This window comes from Bos mutus, chromosome X (assembly GCF_027580195.1).
Source record: "Bos mutus isolate GX-2022 chromosome X, NWIPB_WYAK_1.1, whole genome shotgun sequence".
In the NCBI taxonomy this organism is placed as follows: domain Eukaryota; kingdom Metazoa; phylum Chordata; class Mammalia; order Artiodactyla; family Bovidae; genus Bos; species Bos mutus.
Window position 1 is genome coordinate 68273962 of NC_091646.1, and position 13443 is coordinate 68287404.

At 36.1% G+C, this 13443-nt stretch overlaps 1 protein-coding gene across 6 annotated transcripts in view; it reads right to left on the reverse strand.

Annotated features, from left to right (window-relative positions):
• CHIC1 (cysteine rich hydrophobic domain 1) overlaps nt 1-13443 on the reverse strand; it is a 47400-nt gene that overhangs the window by 14637 nt on the left and 19320 nt on the right. For 3 of the 6 annotated variants that reach the window (XM_070365793.1, XM_070365795.1, XM_070365792.1), the window contains exons 3-4: nt 12098-12253; nt 5969-6001 (exon numbers count right to left, since the gene is read on the reverse strand). In XM_070365793.1, the coding sequence (XP_070221894.1) occupies nt 5969-6001; nt 12098-12253 (189 nt within the window). The remainder of the gene's footprint in view (nt 1-5968; nt 6002-12097; nt 12254-13443) is intronic. The other 3 variants (XM_005906766.3, XM_070365794.1, XM_005906765.2) reach the window with 1 other exon arrangement.

A 13443-nucleotide genomic window follows, 5' to 3' on the forward strand; every position in this document is an offset into this window, starting at 1 on the left:
TCTGTTGCTACTAGACCCTCCTTGCCAGAAATGTTAAACTAAGTTTTATTTAGAAAGAAGTAAAGCCTGACGTGCTGCGATTCATGGGGTTGCAAAGAGTCGGACACGACTGAGCGACTGAAACTACTGAACTGAACTGAAAACACTACAACTAAGAAATCTGGATCTACATACAGAAAGAGTGTAGAGAAGAAACAAATGGATATAAAATAAAATCTTTTATTTCTTCTATTCTCAACTGATCTAATAGCAGTTTGTTAATAACAATAATGTATTCCATGATTATAGCTTATGGATAAGTAAAGTGAATGACAGCAATGTTATAAGGGATTGGAGGGAAGAGCTGGGAATATTCTGTAATAAGGTAATTGTTCTACCTGGGAAGTGGTACTGTGTTATTTGAAAGGGGACCTGGATTGGTTTTATATGTATATATATTGCAAACTCTCTTTAGTGAGCAACCACTAAAAAGATTAAAAAGTAGGATTAGTGATATAGTAAGGGAAGATAAATAATACTGTCATACAAAAATAATTAAGCAGAAGGCAAAAAGACTGCAAGATGAAAATATGAACAAAGAACAAGAGTAATGAATAGAAAACAGTAACAAACAAGGTAAATATTAGTCAAATTATAACAATAATCACTTTAAATATCAAAGGTTTAAATATATCAATTAAAAAACAGAGACTGTCAGAAGGGATCAAGAAATAAAACAACTAAGTGCTGTCTACAAGACAACCACTTTAAATATGAAGACATACAGAGACTATAAGTAAAAAGACGGAGAAAGATACACCATAGTAATACTAATCAAAGGAACGCTAGAGTCACTTTAGCAATTTTAAACAAAGCAGACTTCAGAGTAAAGAAAATATTCAGAAATAAAGAGATATTACATAATGAAAAAGGGTCAACTTTCTAAGACATAACAATTCTTAACTGAATTTAACTCAGAGGACCATTATATTACTACTGTGGGCAAGAATCCCTTAGAAGAAATGGACTAGCTATCATGGTCAACAAAAGAGCCTGAAATGAATTACTTGGATGCAATCTCAAAAATGACAGAATGATCTCTGTTTGTTTCCAAGGCAAACCATTCAATATCATGGTAATCCAAGTCTATGCCCCGGCCAGTAATGCTGAAGAAGCTGACGTTGAATGGTTCTATGAAGACCTACAAGACCTTCTAGAACTAACACCCAAAAAATATGTCTTTTTCATTATAGGGGACTGGAATGCAAAAGCAGGAAGTCAAGAAATACCTGGAGTAACAGGCAAATCTGGCCTTGGGAGTACAGAATGAAGCAGGGCAAAGGCTAATAGAGTTTTGCCAAGAGAACGCACTGGTCATAGCAAACACCCTCTTCCAACAACACAAAAGAAGATTCTACACATGGACATCACCAGATGGTCAATACCAAAATCAGATTGATTATATTCTTTGCAGCCAAAGATGGAGAAGCTCTACACATTCAGCAAAAACAAGACCGGGAGCTGACTGTGGCTCAGATCATGAACTCCTTACTGCCAAATTCAGACTTAAACTGAAGAAAGTAGGGAAAACCACTAGACCATTCAGGTATGACCTAAATCAAATCCCTTACAATTATACAGTGGAAGGGAGAAATAAATTCAAGGGATTAGATCTGATAGACAGAGTGCCTAATGAACTATGGACAGAGGTTCATGACATTGTACAGGAGACAGGGATCAAGACCATCCCCAAGAAAAGAAATAGAAAAAAGCAAAAAGGCTATCTGAGGAGGCCTTACAAATAGCTCAGAGAAGGCAATGGCACCCCACTCCAGTACTCTTGCCTGGAAAATCCCATGGACAGAGGAGCCTGCTAGGCTGTGGTCCATGGGGTTGCTGAGAGTTGGACACGATTGAGCGACTTCACTTTCACTTTTCACTTTCATGCACTGGAGAAGGAAATGGCAACCCACTCCAGTGTTCTTGCCTGGAGAATCCCAGGGATGGGGGAGCCTGGTGGGCTGCCGTCTATGGGGTTGGAAAGAGTCGGACATGACTGAAGTGACTTAGCATAGCATAGCATACAAATAGCTGTGAAAAGAAGAGAAGCAAAAAGCAAAGGAGAAAAGGAAAGATATACCCATTTGAATGCACAGTTCCAAAGAATAGCAAGGAGAGATAAGAAAGCCTTCCTCAGCAATCGATGCAAAGAAATAGAGGAAAACAACAGAATGGGAAAGATTAGAGATCTCTTCAAGAAAATTAGACATACCAAGGGAACATTTTATGCAAAGATGGGCTCAATAAAGGACAGAAATGGTATGGACCTAATAGAAGCAGAAGATATTAAGAAGAGGTGGCAAGAATACACAGAAGAACTATACAAAAATTATCTTCACGACCCAGATAATCACGATGGTATGATCACTCACCTACAGCCAGACATCCTGGAATGTGAAGTCAAGTGGGCCTTAGGAAGCATCACTACAAACAAAGCTAGTGGAGGTAATGGAATTCCAGTTGAGCTACTTCAAATCCTAAAAGATGATGCTGTGAAAGTGCTGCACTCAATATGCCAGCCTATTGGGAAAACTCAGCAGTGTTCCACAGGACTGGAAAAGGTCAGTTTTCATTCCAATCCCAAAGAAAGGCAATGCCAAAGAATGCTCAAACTACCACACAATTGCACTCATCTCACACACTAGTAAAGTAATGCTCAAAATTCTCCAAGCCAGGCTTCAACGTAAATGAAGCATGAAATTCCAGATGTTCAAGCTGGATTTAGAAAAGGCAATAGGAACCAGAGATCAAATTGGCAACATCCGCTGGATCACTGAAAAAGCAAGAGAGTTCCAGAAAAACATCCATTTCTGCTTTATTGACTATGCCAAAGCCTTTGACTATGTTGATCACAATAAGCTGTGGAAAATTCTGGAAAATATGGGTATATCAGACCACCTGACCTGCCTCTTGAGAAATCTATATGCAGGTCAGGAAGCAATAGTTAGAACTGGACTTGGAACACAGACTGGTTTGAAATAGGAAAAGGAGTACATCAAGGCTGTATACTGTCACCCTGCTTATTTAACTTATATGCAGAGTACATCATGAGAAACGCTGGGCTGGAGGAAGCACAAGCTGGAATCAAGATTGCTGGGAGAAATATCAATAACCTCAGATATACAGATGACACCACCCTTATGGCAGAAAGTGAAGAAGAACTAAAGAGCCTCTTGATGAAAGTGAAAGAGGAGAGTGAAAATGTTGGCTTAAAGCTCAACATTCAGAAAACTAAGATCATGGCATCCAGTCCCATCACTTCATGGCAAATAGATGGAGAAACAGTGGAAACAGTGTCAGACTTTATTTTTTTGGGCTCCAAAATCACTTCAGATGTTGATTGCAGCCATGAAATTAAAAGACACTTACTCCTTGGAAAAAAAGTTATGATCAACCTAGACAGCATATTAAAAAGTAGAGACATTACTTTGGCAACAAAGTTCCATCTAGTCAAGGCTATTGTTTTTCCAGTAGTCCTTGTATGGATGTGAGAGTTGGACTATAGAGAAATCTGAGTGCCAAAGAATTGATGCTTTTGAACTGTGGTGTTGGAAAAGACTCTTGAGAGTCCCTTGGACTGCAAGGACATCCAACCAGCCTATTCTAAAGGAAATCAGTCCTGAATATTCATTGAAGGACTGATGTTGAAGCTGAAACTCCAATACTTTGGCCACCTGATGCGAAGAACTGACTCATTTGAAAAGACCCTGATGCTGGGAAAGATTGAAGGCGGGAGGAGAAGGGGATGACAGAGGATGAGATGGTTAGATGGCATCACTGACTCAATGGGCATGAGTTTGAGTAAACTCCAGGAGTTGGTGATGGACAGGGAGGCCTGGTTGCTACAGTCTATGGGGTCGCAAAGAGTCTGACATGACTGAGTGACTGAAGTGATGCCTAACAAAAAAGAGCATCAAACTACATGAGGTAAAAACTGATGGAAATGCAAGGAGAAACAGAGGAGTCCCCTATGATAGTTGGCAAATTCAATAGCCCTCTATCAGAAACAGATCAAGTAGGCATAAAGTTGGTAAGGACACAGGTGAACTCAAGAGCACTACTGATCTACTGGATATATTTGACATCTACAGACTACTTTATCTAACAACAGCAAATGATAGATTATTCTCAAGCTGAGGTGGAACATATACCAAGACAGACCACATTGTGGGTCATAAAACACATCTTTAGAGATTCCAAAGAACAGAAATCATACAATATATGCTCTCAGACCACAAGAGAAAAATAGTGGAAAATCCACAAACACTTGGAGATTAAACAGCACGCTTCCAAGTAACACATGGCTAAGAAGACATCTCAAGAGAAATTTTAAAATATTTTGAACTAAATGTAAATGAAAACAAAACATCAAAATTTGTGGGATGCAGTAAAATCAGTAGCACTGAATGTATATATTAGTAAAGAAGAAATACCTTGAATCAACCATACATACTTACACCTTAGGGGAAAAAATAGCAAACCAAAGTAAGAAGAAAAGAAATAAAAATTAGAGTAAAAATCAATCAAACTCATAATAGGACTTCAATAGAGAAAAGCCAACAAATAAATAACTGGCTCTTTGAAAGATCAGTAAAATTAATGTGTCTAGGCAGGTTAACTACAAAAAAAAGAAAGGAGACAAAAATGTTACAAAGTTTCAGAAACAAAATACGGGTTATCACTACTGAAGCCATGGAGATCAAAAGGAAAATATAGGAACGTTATTAACAAATCTATGCCCATGAATCTGATAAGCTAGATGAAAAGGGTGGATTATGTGAAAGACACTGTCTACTAAAGCCCATGTAAGGAGAAATAGACAATCTTGATAGGCTTATATCTATTAAAGAAACTGAGTCAATAATTAATAACCTCCCCAAATAGAAAACATCATGCCCAGATGGGTTCAAACATTTAAGGAAGAAATACCAGTGCTCTACTGTTGCAGCCTGGTGGAACAGAGACCAGACTCGAGGGTGTGGCAGACTGTGCCCTTGTGATCATCCAAGTATGCCGAACAGACATTCTTGGGGTGGGACCTGCTCTCTGCTCCACTTCACTGCATAACCCTGCATCCATCTCCATGGAAACAAAACAAGATATTCCTGATCAACAGCAGAGCCTGTGCTAATCAAACTCCCCAGTATAGCTATTCCCTAATGAGCTCATGTGACTTCTGCCAATAAAAGTGCAGGCTGAAAGGAGCCATTTTGTCTTCCTGCCATGGAGAGCAGGAGGGCCCCCTGATTCCTCATTTGTCAAATTATATGTGTCTGTCTTTTCATTATGTGCTCACCCCTGTTTTAGGTCTTTCTCACCTGTTGTGCTGGATGTGGCACTGTACAATCTCTTCCATAAAACAGAAACAGAGAGAATATTTCCTAATTCATTCTATGAGGCCAGTATTACAGAACCAGACAAAGGTATTATATGAAAAGAAAACTGCAGACCCAATATTTCTCATGAACATAGATGCAAAAACCTGTACAAAACATTAGCAAAGAAATACAATATACACTACAATAAGTGGGTTTATCTGGTTTATGTAAATCTGGTTCATCATTCAAAAATCAATTAATATGTAAGCCATCCCATTAACAGATTAAAAAATAAAAATCACATAATCACATCAACGGAGGCAGAAAAAATATTTGACAAAATACAACACTCATTTACGATAAAAATTCTTGGCAAACTAGGAAGACAGGAACTTCTTCAAGTTGATAAAGAACATCTTACCAAAAAACCTACAGTTAATATCATACATGATGATGAGAAACTCAAAGCTTTCCTATTAAGATCAGGAACAAGGCAAGGATATTCCCTCTCACCACTGCTTTTCAATATCATTCTAGAAGCCCTAGGTAACGCAATAAGATAAGAAAAAAAGGTATACATAATAAGAAAGAAGAAATAAAAATTATCTTACTTCATAGATGACATGATTGTCTATGTAGAAAACCTGAAAAATCAACAAAACTCCTTGAATTAATATGCAATTATAGAAAGGATGCAGGATACAAGATTAACATACCAAAGTATACTGGTATACATGATGGTACACATCTTTATACATCGTCAAAACCCATGGAATGTACAACATGAAGAGTGAACTCTTATGTAAACTATGGACTTTAGTTAGTAATAATGATGTGTCAATACTGGCTCATCAGTTTTAACAATTGTACTTCAATAGAGCAAGATGTTAATAACAGGGAAAATTGGGGGTTGAGTGAGGGAAGTATATGGGAACTTTGCTTTTTCTCAATTTTTTCTGTAAACCTCAAATTGTTCAAAGATAGTCTATTAATTAAGATATTATCTATAAAAAGTACTAATGAAATGATATTCTTGGATAAAAACTGAGAGAATCCACTGCCTACAGACCTACCATATAAGAAATACTGTGGGGAGTTCCTCAGGCTGAAACCACAGCACATCAGGTATTAGTATGAGTCCACATACAGAAAAAGGAAAACTGAGAAGCTCAATGAATTCCAAGTAGGATAAACTCAGAGACCAATACTTATAGAAACTTTATTCAAACCTTTGAAAGCCAAAAACAAAAAGAAAAATCTTGAAAGCAGCAATAGAGAAGCAACTTATGTATAAAGAGCTCTTCAGTCAGATTAACAGCCAATTTCACATCAGCAACCAAGAGGTTCAGAAGAGGTAGAATGACATTTTTAAAGCGCTAAAGGAAAAAAAAAATGTCATTCAAGAATTCTATACTTAACAAAACTATCCTTTCAAAAAAAGGAGAAATTATGATACTCCCAGATAAGCACCGAGGGAGTTCACTGCTATTAGAATTGCCTATAAGAAATGATCGGAGAAGGCAATGGCACCCCACTCCAGTACTCTTGCCTGGAAAATCCTATGGATGGAGGAGCCTGGTAGGCTGCAGTCCATGGGGTCGTTAAGAGTCAGGCATGACTGAGCGACTTCACTTTCACTTTTCACTTTCATGCATTGGAGAAGGAAATGGCAACCCACTCCAGTGTTCTTGCCTGGAGAATCCCAGGGACGGGGGAGCCTGGTAGGCTGCCGTCTCTGGGGTCACACAGAGTCGGACACGACTGAAGCGACTTAGCAGCAGCATAATAAATGATAAAAACTGTCCTTCAGACTGAAATGAAAGAACACTGGACAATAACTCAAGCTATATGATGAAATAAAGAACATTAGTAAAACTGAATAAATAAATACAAAAGCCAATATTGTTGTTTTTGTTTTGAAATTTATATTTTCATCCTATATGATTTAAAAGACAAATGTATAAAATGATAATTATAAATACATATTAAAAGATATATAATATATAAGATGCAATTTGTGATAATAACACATATGGGGAGGTATATGCATGGACAGAAGCAGAATCTGTGTATTACTGAAGTTAAAGTGGTATTAATTCAAACTAGTGTGTTATAAGTTTAAGATATTAGTTATAAACCCCAGGGTAACAAATAAGAAAATAGCTAAAAATACATACAAAAAAGGAAATGAGAAGGCACATGGCACACTATAAAAATTATTTAAATATAAAATAAGGAAGTAATGGAGTATAAAAAAAAAGATATGACACATGGAAAACAAAAGACAAAATGACAGAAGTCCTCCCTTATCTATTACAGATTGAATTATGTTCCCCCCAAATTCATATATTCAAGTGTCACAATCACCAGTACCTGGGAATGTGACTATATTTGGAGATGTGGGCTTTAAAGTGGTAATTAAGCTAAAATGAGATAATTAGTGTTTGTGTGTTTAGTCACTCAGTTGTGTCCGATTTTGCAATCCCATGGACTATAGCCCACCAAGCTCCTCTGTCCATGGGGATTCTCTAGGCAAGAATACTGGAGTGGGTTGCCATGCCCTCCTCCAGGGAATCTTCCCAACTCAGGGATTGAACCCAGGTCTCCCACACTGCAGGCATTTTCTTTACGATCTGAGCCACCAGGGAAACCCCAAAATTAGGGTTTGCCCTAATCCAATATGCTGCTGCTGCAATATGACTAGTGTCCTTATAAAAAGAGATTAGGACACAGATATGTATAGAGGGAACCAGGTGAAGGCACATGAAGACCCAGGGAAAAAAACAGCCATCTATAAGCCAAGGAGAGAAGATTCAGGAAAAAAAATAAAAAGCATCAGCTTTCCGAAAACCTTGACTTCAGACTTACAGCTTCTGGAACTTTGAGAAAATGCATTTCTGTTGTCTAAACCACCTAGTCTGTGGTACTTTATTAAGGCAGCCCTGGCAAACTAATATATTATCATTAATGACTCTAAATGCAAATAGATTAAACTCTCAATTAAAAGGGAGAGATCTACAGCATGGATATAAAAATATGATCCATGAGTCTACAGGAAACTCAGTTTAGATTCAAGACACAAGTAGGTTGAAAGTGAGAGGACAGAAAAAGACTTTCCACTGTAAATAGTAACCAAAAAAAAAAAAAAAGGGCTAGGGTAGATAGTACTGGACAAAATAGATTTCAACTAAAAAAAAGTTACAAAGATGCTCAGTATATGTGTTAATATACTCAGGCTACTATGACAAAAGACCATATTCTAGGTGGCTTAAACAACAGCTCTAAAGTATGGGAAGTCTTAGATCAGAGTATCAACATGGTTGGTTGAATTCTTATGGGAGCACTCATCCTGGCTTATGAATAACTTCCTTTTTGCTGTATCCTCACACAGTAGAGAGATAGAGAACAGCTCTCTGATCTTTTCTTATAAGGGCATTAATACACCATGAGGACCCCATGTTCATGACTTTATCTAAATCTAATTACCTTCCAAGGGCCAAAGTACCAACCACCTGTAAATACCATTAGATTAAAGGGGAGGGCTGGAACATATGACTTTTGAGGGAACACAATTCCATAACAATATATAGTGATGAAAATAAAATCTTTCATTTCTTATACATGTTTTAATGCCATTCTCCCAAAAAAATAAAATAAAATAAAAAAAAAAAAAAAATAAAAAATCTTTCAAGAGGAAATGACAATTATAAACATATATACAACTATCAACAGATCTGCAAAATACATGAAACAAAAACTGACAGAACTGAAGGGAGAAATAGACAATTTTACAATAATAGCTAGGACTTCAATACCCCACTTTCAATAGTGGATAGAACAATTATGCAGAAGATCAATACAGAAAGGCAGGACTTGAACAACACTGTGAAACAACTAGATCTAACAGGCATATATAGAACCTTCCACCCCACAACAATACAATTTTCTTCTTGAGTGTACATGGAGTATTCTCCAGGATAGGCTATATGTTATACCACTAAATAAGCCTCAATAAATTTAAAATGATTAAAATCATACAAAGTATCTTTTCTAATAACAATGGAATTAAATTAGAAATCATAAGGAAAACAACATTATTGGTTCATGTTGTAAGCCTGAGATAATAGTCCCTTCCCTCTGAACATCCCTCTCAATTTAGTAAATATTATAGCAAAAACAAAGGTAAATGTTAAAAGTAATTTCAAATTTAAGGATGGTAGTATGCTTAGGCCTGAAAATTGATGTAATATCACTGTGGTAAATACAAAAATGGTTAAGTGAAAACCTTCATTTCATATATCATGTAGCCATAGAATCCTATCAGAGCCAAGAGAGACTAGGAGCAGCTCAGGGCATTCTGGTTTGTATTTCTTTTCTTTCAACTAATTTGCTAGAAAAATAACCATGATGTATACTGGCAAAAAATAGTTTACAAGGCAGACTGTTTACATAGTTCTTTCTTGGAAACATTTTATAATCATTCATTTATACAGCAATGACCTTTGACACAGGGCAGATTAATTATATTATTTCCATTTTATTTTGTGGCTAAACACAGACATGACTTTCATGAAGCTAGATTCTCATTAGAAAGGCAAGAGCCGCTCTTAAATTGTTGCATTTTATTTTTTATTTCTCCATGTAGACAAAAAAAGCAGTGAGGTATCTTAAATCTCTTCATCTTCACAACCACCTTAAAGTAAGTAATATTATCTGGATTTTATAGGTGAAGAAGTTGAGGCTCCAAAAAGGACAGTGTCTTGTACAAGGTTACTAGAATATGCTTGCTGCTTCATTGTCTAGTGTGTTTAACAAGTTAGTATGTACAACATTGAGGGTCCTAACGATAAAGTGTACAGAGCAAGGCAGATAATGTAAATGCTGGGTAGTTCTGTGGTGAATCAGAGACCACATGTCCTATTTAAAGGAAGCAGCCACCACTCAGCAAGGGCCAACTGCTGAAATGTAGGCATGTGGGTCCCATATTGCCAGACTTTTAGATTTGACAAGAGACACTGGCTATTTCAAATTTTATTTATATATGGAATTTAGAAAGATGGTAACAATAACCCTGTGTACGAGACTGCAAAAGAGACACCGATGTATAGATCAGTCTTATGGACTCTGTGGGAGAGGGAGAGGGTGGGGAGATTTGGGAGAATAGCATTGAAACATTTATAATATCATGTATGAAACGAGTCGCCAGTCCAGGTTTGATACACAGTACTGGATGCTTGGGGCTGGTGCACTGGGACAACCCAGAGGGAGGGTAGGGGAGGGAGGAGGGAGGAGGGTTCAGGATGGGGAATGCGGGTATACCTGTGGCGGATTCATTTCGATATTTGGCAAAACTAATACAATATTGTAAAGTTTAAAAATAAAATAAAATTAAAAAAAAAGAAATATTCTAATTTTTAAATGCTAGCAATTGATTTAAATGTTTAAAGAACAGAGTGGGCTGGATTTAGCCCACAGGACTACAGTCTGCATATCTGTACTTAATAGACTGTAAAAATTGACAGATCAGTGATCTAAGAATATACTGATACCTTAATTTCAATATGAATACTTAATTAACCATAGAGGGCGTAGGGAGAAATCATAGCATCAGCGTTAATGTCAAATCAGTAGCGCTCATAGTGAAATCACATGACTGAATAAACTGCTTCTATTTCAGGCCTTGTGGTGGAGGTGTTAATAAACAGGCAACTATGTAAACAGGTCATCAGAAAAAAAGATCCTGGATAATATTAAAATCAAAAACTCTGTTCTTAAAGTAACTGAAATTGGCTATATCTGTGTGATGAAAAAAATCCCATAATTTAACTTACAGAAAGCCATTTGAGAACACTGTTCATGCTTTGACAAACAATAAACTAAGCTCTATTTAAAATAAAGCTCTGACCTACTGGTAGTGACCAAAACGATTAATAAAATGTCCAATTTTCCATTCAAAAAATGATAGGGGTGGCAGCATTTTATTTTTTGAAGCAGACATTAAGAAGGGCAGGAGAAAGATGGAGAGGAAAATATGAGTACTTGGTGGGAATCTTTCTGGTTTTTATGAAACAACTGTACCATTAATTATACCCCATCAAGGTGCTGTGAATTTGAATATGCTTATTATTTAGAAGTTTAAGTGAATCATCAATGTTGTACAGGGAAAAGAATTGGAGGTAAATGAATTAATTTTCCTCATTGACTTGAATTAAAAAGTGTAAAGATATCTTTCCAGTGGGTAAAATATCATTCTGAAGATCAAAATAAAATTTTAAAGAAAATCAGATTAAGATAGTAGTCTTAAATCTATGCTGCAATGAGTAATGTCATGCCAGAACGTTGTTTCAACATGTTCAAAACTAACCAAGATTTCCCCCACCAACTTTGTAGATTACTTTCACTTCTTCAGATCAAGAAAAAACTCTCCCATACACTTGTGACTTGGAAATACTTTAAATCATAACTTCAGATTTTGTAAAAAGAATAAGTAGCCAAGTTACATTTACTTAAGTACTCCACTTACTTTGTACTTTTTTAAAATAATGACTGGAACCCATATTAAGTAATAAAATGTTGATAAAGATTGGACAAATGGCTCAATATCACTGGCCCTGAGTTTCTTTATGTCTAGAATGAGGACAGCATTGCTAGGAGAATTAAATCCTGTAAAGTACTTGGCACACAACAAGTGTTCAATAAATGTTAGCTCATTATTATTACACAATAAAATGGTTACTCACTCTTTTGTTGAGACAAATAACAGGCCACAGGCTGCAACCCAACGTGCAACAGCAGCAGAGACAACCACAGAGCAACCATTTCACATTGACTGGGAGAGCCTTTTTCAAACATGCATTCACACGGCCAATGCTGGTCTTAAATTCTTCTGGGGCCACCTACAACAAGGGCACAATCTTTAACACTTTGAGGGCAGCTTTCTACTATTTATCTCTAAACCTAAATAAAATGTTTGTCTTATTACAAACACTTTAAGGAATTAACATATTTATTTCCTCCCTATCTTTTCCTATAAATAGGTATTACACGCTCTTGGATGACATTAGAAAGCAAAACAATGTAATTTCATGTTTACAGAACTTATTCTGATGTTTGAAAACAATCTTCTGAAATTACCAATAATAAAATGACAACAGTAAAATTCGTAGTAAAGGATACCATCACACAGTTTTCTTACCAGTTATTCTCATTATTATGGCAATATTATTTATAGTTTCCAGTCACTCTGACTAAAGGTTGAATAAGACTAGAAGCATAAAATAACAATAAAACCTCAATACTACTAGAGGAAATAGAATTAAATTTAGACCTCGGTAATATTCCTGGATTACTTTTAAAAAGGCAACTCTCAAATCTTTTCTCCCTGGTAAATTTGCAACATAACAACTTAAACACTTGCCATTGTTTGTAGGGAAAAGGTACATTAACAAAAGACAGTGAGAAATGATCACATTCAAAAAACACTTTAGCATAAAATGGATTCATAACTGCTGTAAATTTTAGAAGTTGAGAGATCCTTAAATATACAAATTTAATATTTTTAATTACTACCTCCATTCCTGGAAGTGGATGCTTATGGTTCTCTGTAAACAACGACAAAGTCAGTTCAAAGGCACGATCATGACAAGCATAATTAGATTTATACCGAAAATTCTGCTTGAAGATTATACAATTCAAAGGTATACTAAAAAGACTGCTTTCAGTGAAATCACATTTCTAGATCACAAAAATGATTCCCTTTCATTTAGAAAGCTGTCACACTGTAAAATCTATAAGAAAAAATTCTACCATCTGGCTATGCAGGCAAAAATTAGGAAATTGTTAAGAAAAATAAGTTGCTGTAAAATAAAAATCCCATTAGCATGTTTGGCATCAAAAATATAGAGCTCCACAAACCTTCTAAGTAAAAACTGTTCTACAGGAATCAAATTATTACATTTTTGTCTTTTAATAGACATGTCTTAGAATCAATAATACATACTGATTAATGGATGTTAGAAAGATACACGACCACAGAATTCAGTACCATCATGATTAAAACATTAAGTAATTATATTAGCTTTATTAG